General features: G+C 43.0%; 1 protein-coding gene across 5 annotated transcripts; it reads left to right on the top strand.

Moving 5' to 3' along the window:
- Positions 1–1,294: 1,294 nt before the first annotated feature.
- On the top strand, positions 1,295–16,558 carry dedd1 (death effector domain-containing 1). Of its 5 annotated transcripts, none has more exons than XM_036538235.1 (6): positions 1,295–1,366; positions 2,491–3,003; positions 3,517–3,645; positions 3,813–3,974; positions 15,004–15,388; positions 16,337–16,558. In XM_036538235.1, the coding sequence occupies exons 2-6, from the start codon at positions 2,538–2,540 to the stop codon at positions 16,341–16,343; spliced, it is 1,149 nt and encodes a 382-aa protein (XP_036394128.1). In that variant the 5' UTR covers positions 1,295–1,366; positions 2,491–2,537; the 3' UTR covers positions 16,344–16,558. The 5 variants fall into 5 exon arrangements, with proteins under 5 accessions (XP_036394128.1, XP_036394130.1, XP_036394129.1 ...); XM_036538237.1 differs by having other exon boundaries at positions 1,320–1,366; positions 2,494–3,003; XM_036538236.1 differs by having other exon boundaries at positions 1,362–1,434.
- The last annotated feature ends 8,056 nt before the right edge of the window (positions 16,559–24,614 follow it).

Raw genomic sequence — 24,614 nt, 5'->3', positions numbered from 1 at the left:
TGTAGCTACAATAGACGATATAGATTGTTAAACTGCATGTAATATATTCAGGAAAACTGTCAACCTTTGCATCTCATTCACCTGAAGTCTTATAATTATACTACTCAACACAGGTTCCAATGCCATTCCAAGATTTTGGAATTGCATAGGGCCACACTATATTTTGTCATTTAGCAGACACTCTTACCCAGAGGGACTTACAAGAGGTACAAAGTGCATCTAGTACAGTTGCATGAAAGGGGGTATATACAGGCCACAGCTGACATCATCTGAAATACATTAACTCTTTGCAAAGTGCTATGGTAAGTAATAAATTCATGCTTTAATAAATTACCATGTGCAATGCATAAGTGCAATTCAGCAATACAAAATACCCTGCACAAATAAGGGAAAGGTGAGTTATGCTTTTGTAGGTGCATCAAGACATAGTCTGAAGATTTGGGTCTCCAGTGTGAAACGGACGATAGCCAGCAAGTTCACTGTCCTCCTCACTGTGGGAAGGGAATTCCACCACACTGGTGCCAGGAGAGTGGAGGTGACTGTGATGTGCCAGGCAATTTGAGGTTGCAAAATGGAGTGATCTGTACAATGAGTAAATTCTAATGATCAATTTCATATATGGGCGAACCATTCCCCTTGCTGCCCAGTGGGCTAACACTAGCATTTTGAAACAGATATATGCCATTGCTAGTAGCCAGTGGAGGGAGATTAGAAAGGATGAAGCGTAGGTGTATTTGTAGAGACTGTGGACTCTCTTATCGGGGGCACTCCGGATGAGCTGCAGGGGTCTGATGGCACGTGCAGGGAGAACAGCAGGGAAGTAGTTCCAATGGCCCAGGTGGGAATTTTTTAAGAGTTCAGAAAGAACCCTTTCTTGCGAGATTGGTGAAATCACCAGATACTCCATACTACACAATCTATGCATACTACACAACCTATGCAACTACGCAACGTTTTGAATGTGAACCAAAAAAGCCTTGAAATTATGTCTTAACTACACACTACATACAGCAATGACATATAGTAAGTTCGCCCCAACCCCATTTTTATAACTTTAAGCGTTTTTTTTAAGTACAGACAATAAACTACACATATGCATAGAATTCACAACCAAGGAATAACAGAAGTACCCATTAACAATAATAGTATAAACGAAAAATTGAAACGAGTACAGTAAGTTTTCACTGTATAACATGGAGGATACGGACGACAGTACGTCGTTGTGTGAAAGCTGCTCTCTGATTGGCTGGTTTCTGCCTTTGTGGCTGAGCTCTGCTGCGATAGGGGGTCGCACTGCGAAAGGCTCAGCAGCAAGGCGTCGGCTCGCAGGCAGGCGAAGCTAGCTGACAACACGGAAACCAACACGGTGGGTCACTAAAACGGACAACATTAAACAGAAACCGCAAAGACATTTATTAAGCAGATATCTAAAAGGTGACTTTTAATGGAATACGTTCATGCCAAAGATAGGACTTAAATAAGGTTAGAGAATACAGCCGTTGTTTGACGGTTAGCGAGCTAGCTGTTGTTAGCATTGGTCTATTTGGTAGGTAGGCTTGTTTACGATTTAGACACGCATATTTATAATAACTTTATTAATAAAAGTGTGGGACTGGTCACAGACTATCGTTTATTTAATAGCTTAATTCGTTTCGTGATATTTTTCATGAGAATGCATCATTTCAGGGTCAGTTTTGCTAGGTATGTGACTTGGTAATTCAGCTTCCTAATCTGAAAATCAGAATGTCCTTCTAGAAGTTACTAACGAAAGGCGTTAGCTAGGCAGCTAACAAGTGAGTTAGCTACCTAGCTAGCTGTGTTCAGAGTCCGCAGACTAGCTGGCCAGCAGATCATGAAACAGCATTAAAAAACATTGATGCTATTGTGTATCTTAAAATATATTAAAAACGACCTTATGATAAAAACGGTTGCTGTTTGTTGTGGCTACCTAGCTTCCTACCTGGAGTAGTTTGCAAACCAACGTTAGATAAAATCAAATGTGAAATGAGTGTGATTTTTAATGCTAGTATGAATTAACGTTAATATCCAGAGCACTATCTGGCCAGCTAACGTTGGTTGGTTAGCAGCCCCTGGAAACGTGTCCTTACGTAATGCTTCCACGTGATGTTTATGAAAGCACATCAGTACTGTCAACAATTCAAATACTTTCAACTAATAACTCATTAACAGCAACAGATCGCAAGATTGTCAGCCAGTGGAGGTATATCAAAAGCCGCATTAACATCTATTAGGCAGCTGACGTTAATTCGTTGAAGTGGTAATGACCGTGCCACTAGCTAATGGACGAAGAGATGAACAGGTAGCTAACGTTAGCCTTCTGCGCTAACCCAGCTGTGAAAATAGTCGTTGTTTTTATTATTTTCATTATTATATTGTTATTATTATCAGCCCATCATAGATAGCTATGTCTTGGTTATGGTCTTTGGCACTACATCACTCATCTTTCCCTATGTTTCGGTCTTTATTTAGCAGGAAGCATCTGTTCTGATTACGGCAAAGTTCTCTCTAGAAAAACAATGGCAGCAGTGCGCAGACCACGTTATTCCCTGTGCTGGGAAGAAACCGAGTGCTTGACTTATTACGGGATGCTGTCCCTTCATGAGATCTTCGAAGTAGTCGGTTCCCAGCTGACGGAGACTGACGTGGAAGTGCTGTCCTTCCTTCTGGACGAGACCTACCCCGGGACGCATCCCCTCGACCCAGTGGGCTGGACCCCAGAGATCGCTAGTGGCAACCCCGAAGCGAATGACGTCGCCTCCCCCAGCCCGAGGCTCCTGGAGGCCTGGCGTCGGCTACAGCCCCGGGGATCCCCGTGTCCGATCGCGGCTCGACACAAACGCAAGAGCGGCGTGGAACTGCTCCTCGAACTTGAAAGGCGCGGCTATCTCAGCGAGGGCAACCTGGAGCCGCTGCTGCAGCTGCTACGAGTGCTGACGCGGCACGACCTCCTGCCCTTCGTCTCCCGCAAGAAAAGGAGGGCCGGTGAGAGCATTATTTTTACGTTTTGAAATAAACTAGATCCCAAAAGTTGGTGCAATCCAGTTCCATGTTGATTTGGCCCAGTTCAGTCAGTATAAACGTATTGATTTAGCTTTCAGTGAGTGGTCGAAAAATGTGTCTGTTTATCATTTAACGTTTTGGTATTTATAGTAACACTCCATGTAATAATGTCAGTATTTCTAGAAATACAATTCTTAGTGCCAGTAAATTGCAGAACACTCAGTGTGGTAGGCTGCATATATTAGCCTTTGTAGTTTTAATCTCTGTCAATCTGATTTTTCTCTCCTGTTTTTTACCAGGTCAACATAAATTCCTCTCTAGTCTTTTGCAAGCTTCTTGGCATTGCTTCCCTTTAAAGTTGTGTAGAGATTTCACGAAGTACCCTCACTGACTTAAGAGTGTATATAAAATACAAGACCATGTGCATTGTCTCTGATTAACAGAGTTTATACGCATTACTATTGACAGCCAGTCTGAGCATCTTCTACCTCACAGTGTCTCCAGAACGTTTCGTTGTGGAGAATGTGGGTGAAGGCGGAAGACAGAGTGGCTCCACTGGACTGACGGACGGCTATGAACAGACTGACTCTTCACAAAACCATTTGCCACGGCAGTGGAAGGCAGGTGAGCAGAATGTTCTGTTTTGGTTGGAGTGCTCCTTTCATCCCAGGAGGGAGGGTGCATACGTCAGAGCATGTTTTGTCTGTGCGGTTGCGGGTTTGTGTGTCAATAAAGTTCAATGTTTCAGAGTTAAGTGTCAGGCATGTGACTGAATGGTCTTTGTCCGTTAGGTGTTGACCCGTCCGTACCGGCGCCCACCTCCACTCCCCGGAAACGGGGCCGAGGTCGCCGCCGTGCCGGCGTCACGGGCGGCGCCTCCCGCAGGAGGGTGGTGGAACAGCCTGAGACCCCCTCCCAGCCGCAGCAGCCTGAGCAAGAGAAAGTCACATGCGGTAAGGGCGCTCTCCCTGTCTCTCCCTCTGTCCTTCTCTGTCTGTGTGTGTACAGGGTTTTTTATTCTCTCAGCATTTGTGACTGTCTTCCTCTCACCTTCTCTCTCTGTCTGCCTCTCCATCTCTGTGAGTCATTGTAAGCTCCTTCACTACCACAACTGGCCAAAATTTTTTTTTCCAGACGACAACTACCAGTGTTTAGCTTGTCCATTCTGGTGAATCGCCTCGGCTTTGAGAATCCTCTGGCCAGGAGGAATATCCCCTAAGAATATCCTTCACTGTTTCCACTTAAGCATTCTTGATCCGTTACAGCTCAGTCTCAGGGTTTGCACACTCCACTTCATTTTGTTCCTTTTTTGCTCTCTTTATATGCATTAAGCTGACAACTGCGCCCCTGGGTTGCAAAAGGCTCTGTCAAATTCTGTGCCTCACTAACAGGAACCGGTCCCCCCCTCCTAATAGTGCTTTTTGTACTGCATGTTTTGGATTTTTTGAGAAACGAACCCATGAGAGCATGACCAAGGAGGCTCCCTTAACTCACAATCGCTTTGTTTGATTCCACATTTTGTGATCCACCTTAATTGCTGAACACGAATGGGCTGTTCTTATAAATACAGTCTTATGTAGGAAACCATTACTGTTTATACTACTGCTGTTCAGTGAAGTGTCTTTTTTGAAGGGGAGGGAAAAATACGCCATCCCTACACCAAAAGATCCATAAACGTTTAAGGTTTCATGGCAAAATGAAGCCGGTTTTTGTTGCTTACCTCACTTGCACTAAAAAGCTTCTGTTTTGTCTGTTTGCTTATCCCTTCCACAAATGGCCACAATTCAAAGAGTCAGTGCTGTTTTAAAGACATTGGTGCTCCTCTGATTGTTGGCAAGCATTCATTCTCGCAATGAAAATGGTATTATGAACACACCAAGCTCTCGTGATCGTGTGCTTCAATCAAACTAACGGCTCCACAAGGTGAATTTTGTATACCGCAGTCTGGTCACACAGCCTAAACCCCACCTGCCTGTTGCTTGTTTTAATCATATTGAGTTTTGCATAACTGAACAAAATGAAATGTTCTGCCCTGGTGAAGTTGTGTGGGGTATGGATGAGCTGTAAGGATTCATTAAAACTCTCAGTAACTCATGCAAACCTTGCGCTGGACCTAGACCACCAACAGCCGCACCTGGTGTTTTCTGCGGGGTCTGCCTCGTCAGGGGCCCCTTTCACCGCGATTCCCAGCAACACGCATTGGCCTTGGGAATCGTCTCTGCAAAACAGTAGGCTAATGGAGTAACCAAGCTAATTCTTGAGAAAGCCAGCGGCTCCATCTCAGATAGCCCCAGCCTATGGAAGATGAAAAGTGAGAGATTCCTTTACCAAAACTACGCCTCCCATGAATAGAGCATTCCTGATGTCCATGCCCAGTAAAGACATCATTCTTACACTGAATGAGCACTCTAATGGGAATTCAAAACATCCACTCTACAGCAGTTTGATTTACCCAATGTCACCAACAGTGCTGCAGGCCTCTGGTGTATTCTGTGTTCTCAGGGACTTGGGTCTTAAATACCTTAAGACAACTCAGTCGTCTGTCAAATTGCGAGTGATCTCAGTAAATTAACCACAGAACATGCTTGAGGGATAGTGTTTACTGTGCCTGAACAGTGATAGTTAAACAATCTAGGTTTGTGGTCTAGTGAGTTGGCTGCGTCCCAAATCGCATACTAGCATACTGAATGCTAATAGCCTGTGTAGTATGTACTGTATATTAAATCTTTTATACCTGATGCATACCTGATGTGCATATTACTTAGTATGCAAGTGCGATTTGGGACACAGCTAGTTATGTAGGAAGGACACTCAGGTCAGGCAAAAATGCCTCAAATCATTTTGTAACATATATACCTGATTGGATCTTAGGTCTTGGGCTACATGTGTTTGACAGTTGAAATATGAGAGAAACATGGCTCAATGCACCATGTATATATATCAGGTAGTCAAGTTATATTAACTTATTTAGCATATGCTGTTTCATTCAGCTGAACAAATGATATTTTTTCCTAGATAATTTCCTACATCCGTTAAGTGCGTAAAGAATACCTTAGTCATTAATTCATGGTTATATTATCAGGAAAATTAAAAGTGCACTGCAGCACCTCAATTTCATTATCTGAACAAATGACTACTCTGCGCGCAAGATGATAACAGAGTGCATCAGTACACTGCAGCCCCCAAAGCGTATAAACAGACTGCTGTACAGTATTGGCCTGAATCCTGTTCCTGCTCTCCCCACTGCCTCTTCATTTGTGGTCCATTTATGTGGCACATGATGCATTGATTGTGGTGTTGACGAGAGAGACACGCTCCCTAGCCCTGCCCCAGGACAGGGACAATGTCCATCAATACGTACAGACTCAGTGACACATGGAAACCATTGATTGGTTGCTCACCAACCTATCAGGCTTTCAGGGATTTGGTATTTGCTCCCACTGGTCGGTACTGGATCCTGTCATACCAGTCTGTAGGTACTGTTGATTTTGGTTTTTAGGGCTGTAGAGCCGAGTGATCCGGTATGCAGACAGACCATGCTATCTGGTCCCAGTGATCCTGTCTCTCTCTCTGTCTTTCTGTCTGTGTGTGTTGACCGTGTTTCACCACCTTCTCTCCACCATGGTAGTGCAAAGACTGCGCAGCTTTCAACTGAAGCAGCTCTGTCTTTCTTTGACTTGCTCTGTTCCTCCATTCAGTTTTTTTTTTTTCTCTCTGTCTCCTCAGCTGCTTTACCACAATGGTAGGTCTCTTAACGATCAGTTAGACCCATAAACACCTGAACACATTTTAAAAGGAAGGTTCTACAGTTGTACTGAAACTGTGCTGAAGCTACAGCAAATAACCTGGGGTTGTGAGACAAATGAATTCAAGGTTGCACTGACCACATTTTGAAAGTATTTTATAAGTCATTGCTCATGGAAGTCTTGTTTCCACTCGTATTAATCTGTCCAGCCCAACTCAGGGGTTTATTCAGGATGTAGTCCACAGTGAACAACCTCTTGCTCACAGACCTATGAGTGACAGGGAGCTCTCCTTTTGCCCTTTGTATTCAGTCACCATCCATTGAGAAGCACATACCTGCCTGTAGAAGTGCACCTGCCACCATCTCAAGAGAGCCCTATGTGACATCACAAAGGGCGGGGCGGGGGGGGGGGGGGGGCTGTTCATGCAGTAGGTGTGGACTGCAGAGAACCCTGCTTGCACATAGCAAATGCAGAAGCTCAGCAGTGTCCTGCAGTATTTGTGACTTGTTCCTTGAGAATGATCTGTCTTGACTCCGCATTTGATTCCACCAGGTTGACTGAGGATTGAGACTCAGATCGGGTAGGAAACACAGAGAGAGAGAGAGAGAGAGAGAGACTGCAGTGAGTCAGTCCCGTCTCTCTGTCCGTACGGTCAGCGCGTGCTCGCTCGCTCTCTCTCACAGTCGGCCCAGTGTCCAAGGTAAAGAAGCCCCATGTGGGGGCCGCCACAATGCTCTGTGTTCAATGCCTGTGTTCCATTAACTGTCCTCCCAAGATGCTCTCCAAGTGTGCCCGAATGTTCTCAGTGGTGTTCGCTGTGGCTGAAAGTGCTCTTCAGTCCGACCCATTCTCAAAAGTTCCTCTCAAAGGGATGGGCCTCAGTGTTTCACAGAACTGACCAAAGAGTCCGACCAAAAAAAAAAAAAAAGTCCAGTACTCCCAGATCTGGAAATGTGCTCAGGCAGCTCTCAGAACACCCAGCACAAGTGCAGTAGCACCTATGGCCTCAAAAGTGAGCCTGAAAAATTCTGACCAGCAATGCGCTTGACTCGATTCACCATCCATCTCCCTCAACTGGTCTCAGAAACCCTGTTCTGTTACATGCTCTTAGAATGGGCCTTCATTTGTGAGCTTAAATGGTTCTGATGGCAAACAGTCCATGAATATCTGACATCAAAAGCTCACTCCAATTTGCATTCAAATGACCCAAATGGCTTTTGTTCTAAGATGGGGTTCTCTGAACTCAAAACTGATCTCAGAAACCTGTCCCTACACTGGACCCTGTCAGTCATTTTTGAATTTATCTACACGGATCTGATGGTGTTCTAAACATTTCTGGAACCTTTGCTTGAACAGTTCTGAGGACAAGTGACCCAACAATTCTGTGCAAACTATTCTGATAGTCCCTGAATTTCTTGTCTGTCCCCATGTGAGTTGTGTTCAGGAGATCAGAGATAGGATATTTGAATCTCAGGATGTTAGTTTGAAAAGCATAATATTGAGAGACATACTGCATATTAATTCCATTTATTACTGTATACAGATTTACTTACATTCTAGCTAAAGTAAAAAATTTCCACTTGTGCCACACATGTAAATTATGTTGTGGTGATAATTATCATAGGCTTGCAAGGATTTGATTTTTTTATCAGATGTTGCTAGACCTTTCATTGACATGTCACAGGTAGTCAGCAAATAATTCCCATTGACAAAAAAAAAACAAGACTGCTTTGAAATTCTCCTTTTAAATTTTAGGGTAACCGACAAAATGATCATCAAGCCAGCTCACACACAGAGGTGTAACAACCCGCCTGTAAATTATGAAATACTCTGAGGCAGCTGAGGTGGCACACTCAACACCAACAGGTGATCTACTAAACTACAAGTAAATGCTCCACAATTTCATGGAAATACCACCATTACTGAAAGCATATAAGTGAGTACTGCCATCCCCAAGACATCATGAGGTATATGTGTAATTGCTCTTAAGATGTAAATCCCGAATAGAAATCATTGAAAATTTAATAATAAATTTAACTATAATTTTCCTTCTGTCAGAGAAAACATAGCTAGGTAATTAAAGTGGGGATGGCAATAAATAAAATTATTAGTAACTAAAATAATAATAAAAAATAATAATAAATAATAAAAAATAAAAAAATAAAAAATAATAATAAAAAATAAAAAATAATAATAATAATAACTAAAAATAATTAGTAAAATTATTTAACTAAAATTTGTAACAATTGATGTGGCCTGTAAAATATTGTAAGTTGCATTTTGATGAGAAAATAGTGACGGTGATTTACAAACGTATATGATTAAAACTCATACTTTGTTTTTACGTGAAGTGAAAATACAGTTCACTTAAGATATCTGGTGAGTTTGAAAGGTTACTCGTCTGGTCCTGGGTGTAGAAATGTCCTCTCAAAATGCATGTGGATAGACACTAAAAATATATTTAGAAAAAAAAATTGTCAGAATGGAAAAACATACAAACACAGCAATCAAATCTTTGCAAGCCTAGTTATAGACCATCAGAATCATCCTGGCAAAGCCTTCAAAAACTGTTAGTGTTCTAGCAGAGTCTGTTCATTTATCTTTAGTCTTACAGTAGCAAAGTAGCCATATTACCAAGAAATTTTGATCATTCAGCCTGTTATCCAAATAAATGTGCCTCCAGTTCATTGTTCAGTCATTAAAAAGACATCATCTGAAGCACGATTTTAACTGGAACTTGTTGCAGATCAGTTTGAAAAAGGAAATGATTGCGTTTGTGACTCACATTCCATACAGTATCGGGGCCAGCACTTCTATGATGAAGAAGCACTTGGGTCACCCTGGCTCCTCATTCCAGTCCAAAGTATGAGTTACCCATAGACTCCGTTTGCACAGTGACATGATCCATCTTAATATCTGCATATGCTTTATCTTGATAGTCTAACTGCATTTCAACAGATAGAGATTAAAATGCAACCAAAGAAGTTCTAGCTAAAGGCCTGAAATGTTGCTCACCGTAAATAAAGAATATAAGGTCTTGAATGTTAACTTTTGTCGTTTTGATTACAGTTATGGTGAGCAGGTGATGATGCTGACTAAATACAGCTTCACACAGCAAAGCGTCCTGTCTGTCACAAAGGCCTGCTGCATGGTCAGTATTTGCTTTCTATTTGCAGGTGTTACTCATGGCATTGTAAGTGGGGCGTAATGGACTGGATAGGAAGAGTCGAGGTTGTCAAGTTTTGAGATGAGAATTTCAGTGCTGCTTTATCTGGGCCTCTTTACTGTATGTGATGGGAGTCCCGAATAACTTCTCTAAAGAAGCCAAAGGAACATAGCGACTCTCTGAACAATGGAAGAGAAATGTGTCTGTGCCATGCCTGCTTGTGCTTGAGAGTCAACCAATTGAAAGACAACCAAACCCACCTGTGCTTGTCTCTTTCTCTCTCTTTCTCTCCTTTCTCTGTGTTCGCAGTTCAAAACAGACTGACTCGTGTCAGGGAAACACAAGTTGGTCGTCCTCACAGGCACACAGTGAGAGGGAGAGATTGAACACAAAACGATCGAACAAACAAACAAAAAAAGGGTGAGACAGGCAAACGGGCAAAGAGGGGTTTGTCTGTCCGCCTCTCCCTCCCTCTTGTTCTGTTGTGTGGCAGAAAAGTGGATCGATAGAGTCGAAGCTCTTCAAACCAAAGCGATGGCTCATAAATGGTACTTGCATTTTGTATATAAAACAGAAAACCATACTGGGTCTTGTATGAAGGAAAAAAAAAAACAACAATGTTCCTCTTAATGTGCTGTCTAATGGATCTCTCTGTCTCTGTTTGATAAAGTGTGAAGTGGCCTGACCATCATTTCAGTGTTCATCTCAAACAGTCCTGCTGAACTAAAATGGGCCCACCACAGTTACATGGGGATGTACAGATGAGCCCTATGGCTCTAAGACCTTATTGCTCTGACATGCTGTGCTGTCTGTCTGGATTATAGAGTGCTGGGAGCTGTGATGTAACGTTAATTGATTACCTTAATGTATCAGGGCTGTGTGTGATCTGTATAGAACACTGGATGTAGCAGGCTGGTTCTGTAATAGCATTTTTAAAGAGCAGAGATCATATTTAGCAAAGCTGCTCAAGTTCTTGTTTCTTTGACAATAATGTTGGCTATCCACAAACTTCAGGTGGAATTGTTACTGATTGATGTATCAATTGAAATAACCTGGTTTCGCCGTCTTTAATCAAGCAGCAGAGCTATACTTTAGGACCCAGGTGGCACGATGTTGTAGCAAAAGGTGAGATTCAAGTGTTTCTGGTCTCACTCCATTTAACAAAGTCAGTGGTACTTTTTCCTATTGCTTGTACATTTTTATTAAGATTTCAGATTTAAAAAGTGATTAATGTAGGCCAAGTCAGTTTGCCCTTTGCTTGAATTGGGTCCTAATGTCTGCTGTTTTCGATTAAAACGCATAAAGAATTTGCTTAACCAGACACTTTTGAGCAGAATATTCAGACTGTGTCAGTACTTGGTGCTGTTTGTACCTGGATTGGATTTAATATTCATCACAGACAGCTGGCCTGTCCCCAAATCACTATGTATTTCATCATTTAGATGAATCTTTCTGAATAATCAGTCATCTTAGGACCTTATTTTAGTTTGGAGCTAATTTAAATTTCCACAGCTGTCTGATCTCATATAAGAATTAAACCAACTCTGCTCTCCTTTTCTGGAAAGGAAATATATTGCATGTATGTAATTTTGTGTATTTCATTTATCTTGGACAATGTGAACAGTTCTGAGAAATGTAAAACTGGGAGCAACAACAATGTAGCATAACATGATGGTTTTTGTGCAGCTTTGAGAAAAAAAAAAAAAAGGTACCAAAAAAATCTCTCGCGTCCATTTTCTGTGTGACCGCTAACACTTGACCTTGGAAGGAAACAACTACTTAGGAGCCGAGTTTCCCCAAGACAAAAAAAAAAAAAAAACTACAAATGAAAAAATGCCCTAACAAAATTCAGAAAAATGGTCTTTATGCTTGCTTTGGCCAGTGGACACTGCAGAAAAATCCCTATTCTTTATAAAAGACATGCCTTGGCTGTTTTTACACGTCTCACAGTATGTTTGGAATGATAAAAGACCCATTTACAGGGGCAGCAAAGCAAAAATAGGGCGCTATGAAGTTACAGTAGCAACACAGAGAAAACCTGCAGATAATAAACTGCAAATTCCAGCATGCAGCACAATTTTATGAGAAGACATACCACGCTTGAAGTAGAATTAGTTGAAATCGATTGTGGAAATTTGTCCTGCAGCCAACATTGCGCTGAATTGCACTGTAAAATAAATATGGCCTTGAAACAGCCCTAAAAACTGACGTAACCTACAGTGTTGTATATAATAATAATTCTTGATAGTAACTTGACCTGGAATGCAGCCACTATGAAGTAATTCAGTGTTCATTGTAGACACAGCTGATTGGAAAAGGGGGTGTGGCTCTTATGTTGGCTGTGGAACACTGTTTAACACTGTCTGCATAGATATTGAATTGTCTGTTGCAGACTGGACACACAGTTTGTGTTCTGATTAACGATAATCTGTGAAGTACGCTAAAGCGCTAAAGCCCACAGCATACAGTACCTCTTGGATATCATTGATGTGATGTCATGGGAACAATTCTGGAATCTTATTGTATGTGACTGGTTTCCAAGAATGTTCAAATGACCAAACCTTCCAAGAAGGTTTTCCAAGGATTCCAAGATCAAACAGGATTTAGAATTTTTTTTAATGTTCTATAAATTTTTCTCCTTGTGCTTTGCTGCCTCTTAAAAGTGCTCAGGACCCTGGTCAGAAGGAGCTGATCAGACCATGACTTCAGATTCCTTTCTGCTTTCTACTGCAGTGACAGGCAGTCTGTAACAGAGGTCACAGACTGCTTGTTAGGGTACCTTTCGGCCTTTCAGATCCACAGTGTGAAACGGTAGGGAAACAGACCAATGGCATGAGGGTTTGTCCATTTGGCATCTTGGTATATATGTCAGGCCTGCATTACAGCTCTAAAGACAAGCATGGAAATAAGCCAAGGGCATTTTCACAATGCCTGCTGACTTCAAGGAGCAAGTCAAACATGAATGTTCAACTTAAGTGATGGTGTGGTGCGAAAATCAAGTCTCCTGGAGCAAAGTATTGGAGACCCCAGTCGAAGGATTAGCGACAGGTATTTGTGTTTGACTTTCACCCTTTTTTAATTGTAGGAAGTGGAAACTGAGCCGAAATGCATTTACAAAAGTAAAATATTTTTTATGTTATCCCAGTTGTTAAAAAAATGGAATGATGGTTTCATTTAACGCAAGACGTTGAAGATTGTTTCCAAAGGTCACAAAGCAAGGTTTCCTTATTTGTTCATGTCTTAGAAACAAGTGTTTCTTGTGTTCATATTTTTTGTATTTTTTTCCCCTCCAAAGATCAGTTTATGAGAACACAATGGTTTATGCACAACTTTTTGTGATTTGATTTTTTTATGGCAAGTTAAAGAAACTCAAGCTCCTGTATGTAAGGACCAGTGCAGCCATTTCTGTACCCATGCCTGTGACCTGAATAAAACCATGCAGAAAGGAATTTTTATGTTTGTTAAACGAGAGGGGAAAAAACAAACCAGTAGATTTGTTTCAGTGGAGGATTTGTGAAATCATGATTCTTGGCCCCAGGTCCATTTCCCACCCTCCCCTCAATGGCCTTTTCCTCTGCCTCCCTCCTCAGACTAATGCCCTCAGCCTCTCTCCACCCCCCCCCCTTCCTCCCTATCCTCCCTATCCCCCTCTGTCCCCTAACACTCTGCGCTCACCTCTGTGCTGAGCAGGGGCAGTTTGTGTTTCAGTGCAATTGAAGAGTGATCGTCCGCCATGAGGTAATGACAAGACGAATGCTGCCAATCCAGCTGTCCAGTATGTATCCTCCAAACGTCAACTGTCACCTGCTCTGCATGGAAAGAGTAACTGTTCAGGGCCTTCTGTGAAATGCAGCTTCCTTAGAGTGCCTGGAGCTGGTTTAGCCCTTCCTCTGCCCTTAGAAGACAGATTAACCCACAATGAAGGGTGTTTATTTAATGTTTGATTTATTGTTTAAGGTACAGGAGTCAATTGGTAGTCACGTCTTGTATGGTGGAAGAACCCATACTTGCTTTTGCTAGAAGTGTCGTCCAAAGCTCAGTAGGAGTGAGCCTGTAAGCCCACACTCATCATTGTTCCCCCAGTGCAGCCTGGTGTTCTTTAGCCCATACACAAGCTTGTTTGCACTTGTGACCCACCCAGCTGTGATGTAACAAAAAATGCCTAATCATGACTAGACACAAAAAAAAGCGTTGCTATAGAAACTTGCTGACAAGCCGTAGTTTATTGGCAGTGCTGTTTTGGGTGAAGAGAAAGGGGTGGTGTGCTGTTTGTGTGCTTGGTGGGTGAGGTGCTCATTCAGTATCATCTATCACATGCCATCCCTAGAACCTCACCCCTTTCATTGTGCAAAATCACCTTTTCCTTTTCTGTTTTGAACAAAGGAGGATGGATATGAGTCTTTGTATGACTAGCTGGAGCCGCTCCAAGGATGGACAAGCCCTGGACGATGGTGTTTTTTAAAAAAAAAAAAAAAAAAGTACTGATGTTGCTTTCTCCTGTCAAATTTTGGGGCCTGGAGAGGCAAAGTTTGTAGCCAGACTTTGACGGCAGTTAAACGGTCCACTTCGCTTGTGTGGCCAGTTGGTATATGAGCGCTCTCTCCTGTCCCATGAACCGTGCATCTCTCTTGGCTTACGCCCATGTCAGGCCCTCTCCTCTGCATCAGACCCCAGGTCTCTCTTAACTCCCCTCTCACTTTGTCCACCAGCTAAAACCCTTCAATAATCTACCTCAGTCAAAATATAGCCAAGCTGTAATCTAATTAGCCATGAGGGCTCATTTTAGTTTTAGTTTCTCTCTGACCCCCCCTCCCCGCCTCTTGGTCTCTGTTGACATGACCCTGTCCTCTTGATTCTTCCACCCTCCCACTCACCAACCTCCATCCCAACCCAACCCACACCCCTTTGGACCCTCTCTTCCAGCCCCCCCCCCCCCACACTGCTCTTTGAATCCTCTTTGCTCTGTCTAATGTGTGTTTGTTGCCTTCCACCGCAAGGACCCCTCTAACGGCCCTCCCCTCCCTCTCTCTCTCTCCCTGTACCCCCCCCTTCCCCCCCTCACCCCCGCAGACATCAGGCTGCGTGTGCGAGCTGAATACTCGGAGCATGAGTCGGCGCTGCGGGGCGGCGTCTCCTCCGACAAGCAGCAGCCGCTGGAGCGGCAGTTCGAGCTCTTCAGCCGCGCCAGCTCCGTGCTGCGGGCCCGCGACCTGGGCTCCATCATCTGCGACATCAAGTTCTCGGAGCTGGGCAACCTGGACGCCTTCTGGGCCGACTACCTGAGCGGCGCCCTGCTGGAGGCCCTCAAGGGCGTCTTCATCACCGACTCCCTGAAGAGGGCGGCCGGCCACGAGGGCGTGCGGCTGCTGGTCAGCGTGGACCAGGACGACTACGAGGAGGGCAGGAGGCTGTTGCTGGAGAGCCAGGGCAGGGCGGGATACCGGGCCGGGACCAGGTGAGCGGGCGCGTCTCTCCGACAGTTGTTTAACCTTCGTCCTGCTTGCTTGGGATTGCCGCTCAGTTGATTTGCAGGCAGTCCGACATTCAATTAGTGTTATAGATCATTTTCTTACAGAAAGGTATGATACATTTAGTATTCTGTCATAAATTACAGACCCCCCTGTCACCAGATGTGTGGTAAAAATAGTCTGGTAAGCTACTGTAGGTTGTAAAATGGTAACCCGCAAAACCCGTCGCTAGTCTGAGTTTAGTGTGTTCATAATTGTTTAATCCTCCTTAACCACCTCTCTCACTTCCCTTCCTCGGGAGTCTCCTCTAGCTTTTAGGACAATGCCAAGTGTTTCTTATTTCATTTTGGGGTGATCATGTCCTGCTGTCTGCTCCTTTTGCCCATCTCAGCAGTGTGTTCCAGTGTTGAATTGCAATTGTAATTCTACTAATAGCCACCTGAGGGCAAACTTTACCATGCATTTAAAATGCTTTAGCTCAGAGCAGGCAATGCATGGAAATGAAGACTTTTGTACACCCCCTTTTTGTACTGTGATTTAGTGATGTATTGTGATGTATAGTGTAATATTTCACTCAGTTATACCAACTGTATGATTTTTTTTTTTTTGTTTGTTTTTGCTAAATTCCACCAATGTTGTCTACCTCATGAAAGTACATTTTATCGTTAAAAGTACTGCTGTGCAAACTGTAACAAATTGCACATTGGGTGGGATCCAGCAATCTTTATGTTATGCTGAACAGTGACAAGTATGAAAAAAATCTCTTCATGCATTCTGCAGTGGCACACTGTGCACTGCTGCAGTTATTAATGGAACTGCTAATGCTCTCATATCCAGGGATTTCCAGGAATATGCAGGATGTTCTCACTTCCATGCCAGTGTGTTAGTATTTTTCCACTCAGCTGACTCTGAATTCCCCTCTGCCTCCCTCCCAGGTCCTGACCGGTCTGCGCTGACTGGAGAATGAAGGATGATGAGGAGGAAGGAGATCCAGCCTGGAGCCCTTCGTCCTCTCTTGAGCTTTCTCTCTCCATTTTGAAGGCATGGCCTTTCTGAGGCCGGATGCAAAGGACCCCCCAGAAGCACCAAGCTTGAGACGCAGACGAAACTTGATGAAAGACTGAACGCGCAAAACCTCTCTGTGCAAAACACACACATACACACACATACACACACATGCACACACATGCACACATACACACACACACACACACACACACACACACACACACACACATACACACACACGCGCGTGCGTCACGCCGAGCGGAGCTGCACTGTGGCGCAGTGAGACTGCGGCTCTCTGCTCTCCACTGCAGGCCGGCTCGCAAACACAAACACACAAGCCACTAAGTGTTCCCATGATTCTTTGAAGTAAAGAGACCAATGTACCTGAAACCGAGGTGCTTATATGACCTGTGGAAATCTCACCGAAGGAAGTAATCAGATTATATTTGTCGCAATGTTAGAACATGAGCTGCCAGTGACTGCTATGGAATGCCGCACCGATGGGAGATTTATTTCGGTTTAATGGACATTATATCGGTGTGAGAGATGGAGAAAGATGTTATTGAAGAGGAGGGATTCTGGAAACGATGAAAGCCGTTACTAACAGAGACGGGGGGAGGAAGAGAAATTTTGACCCTGTGGTAGAGAAGAGTCCAGGGCTCAAAATGAGGAAGGGAGACGAGTGAGGGACAGCGTGCGTCCAACACAGGTGCTGGAGAGCCATATCCGTTTGACTCTGTCGTAAACCGTGTCTTAAAACAAATCTGCACAGTAGTCCTGCTGGAGTTTAAAAAAACTCTTGGTACAAAGTCAAGCAGCTAGCAGCCAGGGTGGCCCGTCTACTGCATCACCCAGAGGGAGGGAGTCTTTACCTTCACGACTCTAGTAAAAAAAAAAAAAACAGCTGTTAAAAGTGGCTGAGGAGTTTGCACCAATGCCTTGGGCGTAACTCCCCTAAGTGAGTCCAGCGTGGGACAGCGATTTGGTCAATACAGTGATGACTGAGATTACATGAACAGAATGCCCAGATCTGCCCTGCTCACGGGCCAGAGAGCACATCTGTGGAACTAATGCCTTGACTTCATTCATTGCATTGGATCAATAATGTCGTCCTAAGTCTCTCTCATCCAGGGGCAGTTTAAGGAGGTGAAGGCTACTCTCATCTGGATCAGACCTCTTTAGGGCCTGGGCCAAGGGAATTTTGGGATACAGTGTACTAAATGTACATATTACGTGTGTGTATATACATTAATATCTGATATCGTTGTGTACTGTAGTATAGAGAAAGCGACTAACTATAACCAATGGTAGATTCAGTTGTAGACTATACGGGTGAACTTTTGTTTAAACCCAGGAGCTTGGGGCATGACAACAGTGATTTGACTGTATTTTTTCCTCTTTTTTTTTCTTTTTTGGAAATCCTCGATTTAATATATTTGTGGAAAGTGGGAAAATATTTCTAAATAAAATTTGTGCTTTGTCAGAAAATGCCTCTTTTCTGTTGATGCAGCTTTGTGTTTAAAGATCCACAGTTCAGATGTTCCCTGTTAATCAAACCTGAGTAAGCAAACACATTACAAGGGCCTTCACATATGCAGCTTAACATCTTTAACCAAAGTTCAATCATCTAACCTTTCCACTAAAGAGCTTCCCCCCAAAATAACTCCATTTTCACAATAAGTGATACATTCTCTGAAGTTGTGTATGAAGTAGAAGTGGTGCAAATTACTTAAAACAACCCTTTTTTGAGGCAAGGTCAAATTTCAAAACTGCTTAAGTAGCCCAAAAAATGAATTATCTTACATCACTTACTGGACATAAACAGTATGACATTCTAGGATATCTTAAAATGAATAAGGACCAGCACATGAAACTTCATGAAGTTCATAAGCCACATTATTTAGGATTTGCCTCATTGAAATGAGTAGAGAAAATAGTTCATGATTACATGTATTTTATGCACCCGTTCTTTGTTCCTGTGTACTGTGCCCATCAGTATAGGGAAGAACAAAGACAGCTAATCTGAGAACCCCCCCCCCCAACTCCCCCACCCCAAAATCAGCACAGACACCTAAGTGCTGGTGTGGTTCTGTTGGAGTCTCAGAATCCATTTCCATCAAAGCTGCAGCGGTGGTTGCCGTAATATTTGGAAAACACAGAGAATCATTCTGCTTTCTGCTCTGGTAGAAGTATTCTGTAAGTGCACTTGATTGACATTTTGTGCACACTGGTACTCTAAAAAATTCATTCTTAAAGGTGCTTGGTGTTCATATCCCCTAAGCAACAAAATGGATGATTCATCAGTGGTGCCAGGTCACATGCAGCGGCCACATACAGCACTGTCCACAGGGAGGCCACAGACATTGTGCTATGACTTACCTCATGGACATAAGCTACACTGCATTTTGGTTTCTTTTTTTTTCTTTTGATACGGGCTCCGTCCCACCTACAGGGGGCGGTTTTACTTCTCTCTACCACAGGTTAAAGGGTCGTGACCTCACTAGGGTTGGGGGAGACTGGAGTTCCTGGTTGGGCTGGATACTGGAACACTTAACAGCTGCTGTTTGTGGATTGAAGCGTTGATATTTGGTTAATCAAAGCATGGATTGGTATCGTTTTTTGTCTGGAATACAGGGCTGATTTCACCTGGCCGTGTTTTGCCATCTCCCCAGGAACTTTGTATGTCTGTATTTGCTCTTTTTTCAGCACATTTTCTCTTTTTTGTTGGTGACACTGAGCTAACGGAAACACTGTAGACCCGACATCAGCCTTAGGGCCTAGACAGAGCAGCAACAGGCCCTCTGAGAGCGGTGTCCTCCAGGCTCCGTTTCCCAGGTGAGTCCGTGCCTAACCTGTAATGTCGCTTGGGGATTCTGGGCCATCCACCTCAGACCATTGCCCTTTTATTTTGTTTTGGTTTTCATTCTTTTCCTGTTTTTATCTACTTTTCAGTTCAAACATGGATGCATACACCACACGTGTCTTTAGACATTACATTAAATTACATTATTGGCATTTAGCAGGCGCTCTCATCCAGGTTTCTGCCATGTTATCCATTTATACAGCTGGATACTTACTGAGGCAATTATGGGTTGAGTACCTTACCCAAGGGTACAGCAGCAGTACACCCATGGAGAATCGAACCGGCAACTTTTCGGTTAGCAGTACTGCTCCCTAACCACTATGCTACACTGCCGCACTGCCTCACCTATGCTAGACTTACACTTAGGCTGGGTATAGGGCACAACAGTGGACACATCCAGCCTGGTAGCTTTTCCAGAAAAGCATTGAAAGGAAATTATTTTGCTGGATATGCTATTGATTTTTTTTCCCCCACTATGACATCCACAACAGACATGCTGAAACTCTAACTGGGTGTTCCATCTGAGGCCCTAAGTTCATAGCCTGTTAATTTCCCTATTTCCTCAGGGCTAAAGCCCTTTACTGGCTCTGTGGCCCAAGGACACATTTGTAAGGTAGATGAAGACTGCCTATTATGCTCAACGAGCCAGTTACTGCTGCCAGGTTCCCTCACCCTGTACCTCTGGATTGTCTTCTTGGCAAAACATGGCTTTGGCCTTCTCAAGCAAACCGACAAATTAAGGCCAACACTTTCAGCTTTTATTGGGGTCTCCACAGAACATTCTCAGAGTCAGACAACACACTGACCTCAACACAGTGGGAGAGCGTTGAAAGTGTGGACAGAGAGAATGAAAGCATATAGAAGAAGAAGGAGGACAAATGAGGTGTTGGTGTTATTTTGTCGCCTTGAAAACAAATATATATGTTATTGTTTTACAATATGAGAACTTTAACATATATCTCCATTAGAATGGAAAGAAATGACCTATAACCAGACATGCCCATGCAATTTTTGCTTGTAGACATAAATGAAAAATTATTACCAAATCTAACGTGGCACATTGAATCATTTTCATATGGAATTAAATATTTAAAATGTGAATAATATAGAAATCTGGACCTAAATCAGCAGGGCACCCTAAATTATTCATTGAGGCCAGATATTTGTGTTAATTGATGGTCTCACAGTTGCAGGGGTTCAGTACTTTCACACAACCAATGGTTGTTTATGAGACAGAGAAAAGAGTTATGAATTTCCATCTTTAGTTGGTTCATATAAATTCATATATTGTGGAGACATTAAAAAACCTGGACTGAGTTACAAATATATTTAGATGCCATGAACTTCTTTTTCACTCTCATTTTCCATTGTACCATATCATGGCGAAATGGCTTTACTGTTTAGTGCAATGCTGTTTTCAACCTGCTGGTGGCAGCATAAATTTGTTGTATTTAGATGAAATTGTCTAAATAAGTATTTGCAAAGCTCGTTTTTAAATTTGACATCCACGGTTTGACCCCATTCCTCACACAGATCTGTTGTTACACTCCCTGGTTTAATAAGTTAATTATAGTTACACTGGACGTGTATTCAATGGTCCCCTATTATAGTGTGTCACTCATAATCACAGAGACGACGAAGTTCGGAATAACGGTTTTAAAACTTGAGAGGAGTGGGTTTCCTAGCCGAGTCTTGTTTTTCTCGCAATTTTCTGTGCTGTGTTCTCGTTGTCTTTATTTCTGCCCTCTTTAAATGAAGATGCGGCGCGGCTGTTGGTCTTTGAACCAATGTCCACCCGCGACCGCCACTAAATCACTCTCAGGATTCTCTCCTCTCCACTCTCTCACGTGCACGCGCCTTCTTTCTCCTCAGCAGCTCAGTCCACACGTCGTCATGGAAACAGCTGAGACATACGGAGTGAGGGAGAGAGAGGGAGAGAGAGAGAGAGAGATGGAAAGCAAGAGAGATGGAAAAGGGACAATGAGGGACACAGAGAGATGAAAGGTTAGGGTGTTACCATACTTGCGCGCGTATCCCCCCTAACCTGACCAAACCCCCTTCACCTCTAACCCACTGTCTCTATTTCCAACCCCCACCCCCACGCCAACACCTCCTTTTCCTTCTGTCCTTCCTCCTTCTTTCACTGCCCCCCTACACACACCTCTGCCCCCCCATACCTCTCCCTTCTCTCCTTCTCCCCCATCTTGCTCTCTCCATCTCTCGTGTCCAGGCAGCCAGCGCGCATGGCGGAGATAGCGGCGTTCACCGATGGAAGCGCGGGTAATGTTTCCCCCACAAAAGAAAAAAGAAAATCTGTACAACTTTGCATATTGATAACTTATCTTTGCATATGTTTCCTCCCATCCTCTTCGCCTATCCCCCCTCTTTCCCCCCGCCCTCTCTCCTTCTGTCTTTACCTTCCCTTATTTCTTTTCTTTTTAAAAACCTCTTTTTCATTCCTTTCCTTTTAATTTAATTAAACAAACGCAGATCCCAATGAATTGCCAACCTTGCTGAGGGAGCCAGGCTCACTCTTGTCAGTGACATAAAGAGAGAGAGCCTCGGGTGGAGAGGGAGAGACGGACAGAGAAATATTAGTCTCAGTGATTTCTTGCATGCGCCGGGGATTTTCTTTTTTTATTGATTAGAAAGAAATTAATTCATGGGGCAACCCTTTCTCTTTCTCCCTCTCCAGCCCTCCCTCGCTCTCGCTCTCGCTCTGTCTGCGAATCGCGCTGTGTCTATCACCTATTCTGCATGGTGTATTAGAGGCGGTGGATCGCGGGAATATTTGATTTGGAATGTGGAGAGTAGACGTTCTATTATGCATGCACGCTGCATTACGGCGAGACACTGTCACCGACGTCGCCGTTACCATATATTGTCATGTGTGAATGTACAATATAGCAGTAATTCTTCTTTTTTCAATCAAAACAGTCCTTTTCGTGGTAGTTGTTGTTGTGTTTGTTGTTTTAACATTATGATGCTCATGTATATTGAAATAGGAGAGCGAGAGTGACTGTGATTCTGGTGACCATGATCATTGAAATGTCATGGATATACATAAATCGCCCAAATGTTGATTCCTTGTGGATAAAAATGAAAAGAGAGACCAGGCTAAATGTAACAATAGAGATTTATGTCGATGTCGAGGGTGTTGTACATTATTGATAATATGGACGACATTGACTAGTTTTGACGGAGGGCTAAGGTAGAATAGGATGACCACTGCCCACCTTAACACACACATCAAACTATTGAGTTAAACAAAACCCACAATCTGCGGAGAATGCCTTTGTCGAATGTTCCTTTTATTTGTGGTTGCGGTGCCTTTGTTGTTGTGCGGGGTTTAATTGCAGCGATGAGCTTCCGCGTTGAGCAAACATAAGTAACGTTCGGTTCGTGCGCCTCATATATTCTGTGTGTATATGTGGGTGTGCCTTCGTCGGCGTGTGCGTGTGAGTAAGTAAATGTATTTAGCGTTGCGGTGTAATTGTTATTCAATGTGGTCGATATTTGTTCGGCAGCATTCCGGATAACTGCAGTTAATATTATAGTAATAAGGGCCCTGCACGGGCGGCAGCGGTGTTACTGGCTATCAGTGCTGATACGCCGCCGAAGGGAAATCGATGGACAGACTGAGTTAATTATGAGAAAATCAATTAAGAGGAGGGGATTGGAGCTTTAAAAAGCCGACCTGTGAGCGCAGACCGGCAGAGCGGGCTGAGCGATGCAGGGAGGACTTGCTCGAGGTCCAAGCTGAGCCCTGGTCCAGTACCTCGGTCTTCTTTGCGCACTCCGCTCGTCTTTACAGAGGCGGTCAGCATGTCAGATTAATTAAATAAAACCCGCATACACTGGCATAACGTAGGCTATACACAGTTAATGCTATATTTTGTTATCTTGTTGTAAATATTTTTCACCTTCTCTCTGTTGTGCGATGCGTCGAAGCGTGTAAACGGTAGTAGCCTATTTATCAGACTAATTTGGTTTAATAAGCGTAATTTTGCTCCAGCAATATTCTACACACTGAACAATATGTTGCATAATGTGTCAGTGGATTGATGCGTCCGTTCTCCGCACATATTTGAATAACCTTTTAACTGTCGTCCTGGAGGTCATTATATGCCCACACACGCTAACCGACACATAGGCTCAACACACTACAAAACCAGACGGACCCTGGTACAGAGAGGGACATAAGGTCACTAATACGAGTCCTTGACAAACTCTGGTGTGTCACCAATGGAAGAGGCACAGGAAACTTTGACACCAAAACAAGGCGAGGGAAAATGAGGCCGCAGAGCTGATTGCGGTTAATATGGATGTGTACAAAAAGTACAGATTCATACCTCGAAGTTCAAACATGGTAGCTATTAAAAACACAAAAAGATACGTAGGACTTGAAACTGACTTTTTGGTACACAGTGAAAGTAAATGTGTTATAGTCACGTCTGCGTGACTGTCATTCTTATTAACAAGTGTGGGCTACTGTTTTGTTGCGCTTGATCCAAGCATCTGGACTTAAAATTAAAACTTGCATAGAGTGTATGAACTTCCTCAGCAGTCTGTATTTTGATACTTAAGGAAACAACGATTAGCATTTTATTTTTCTGTCTACAGTGAAACATTTTGGTCGTGAGCTGCTTACCTCATTGCCACTGATTAAACGCATCAGTATATTACCTTCTCTGATTATTATTTTTAAATTACTGACTAAGTTTACTCTAAAGTTTTTTCCGCTTACCACAAAGGCTATATGCTTGATAAAACAGCCACACATTTCTTGACATGAAATATGTAAATGCATTTGAAATGTTACTGTGATAACTATTGTGGTTGTAGATTGTTTAATACACACTTTAAAAATAAAGAACATATGTTTGTGTCTATAAAATTAAATTGAACATATTAACTACACAGATACAGATACAATTGCAATACCTATCACAATATGTTTAGCAATTCAATATAAATACATACATAAAATATTAAAAATGGGTATTTCATTCACGTATGCATGTCGTTCTTGTAAGTACATTTTGCTAAGTCAGGATTCAAAGTGTAATATTGCATAAAGTATTAATTCAAATACGATGAATTAAATATATTCTTATATTCTTATATTCTTTCTTATTCAAAATTATGTAAATATAATAGACAAACTACCATGTTTTGTGTGTGTGTGTGTGTGTGTGTGTGTGTGTGTGCGTGTGCGTGCGTGTTCGTGTGTGTGTGTGAGAAAGAGACCGAGAGAGAAAAAATATACATACATGTACATGCGCTCGCGTGTGTTTTTGTCTGTCTGTCCGTCTGTACAGGCGTGCATCTCTCTCCGACAG

Source organism: Megalops cyprinoides, chromosome 10 (assembly GCF_013368585.1).
Source record: "Megalops cyprinoides isolate fMegCyp1 chromosome 10, fMegCyp1.pri, whole genome shotgun sequence".
Lineage (NCBI taxonomy): Eukaryota > Metazoa > Chordata > Actinopteri > Elopiformes > Megalopidae > Megalops > Megalops cyprinoides.
The sequence above is the reverse complement of the archived record's forward strand: the minus strand, read 5'-3'. Positions and strand labels throughout refer to the sequence as shown.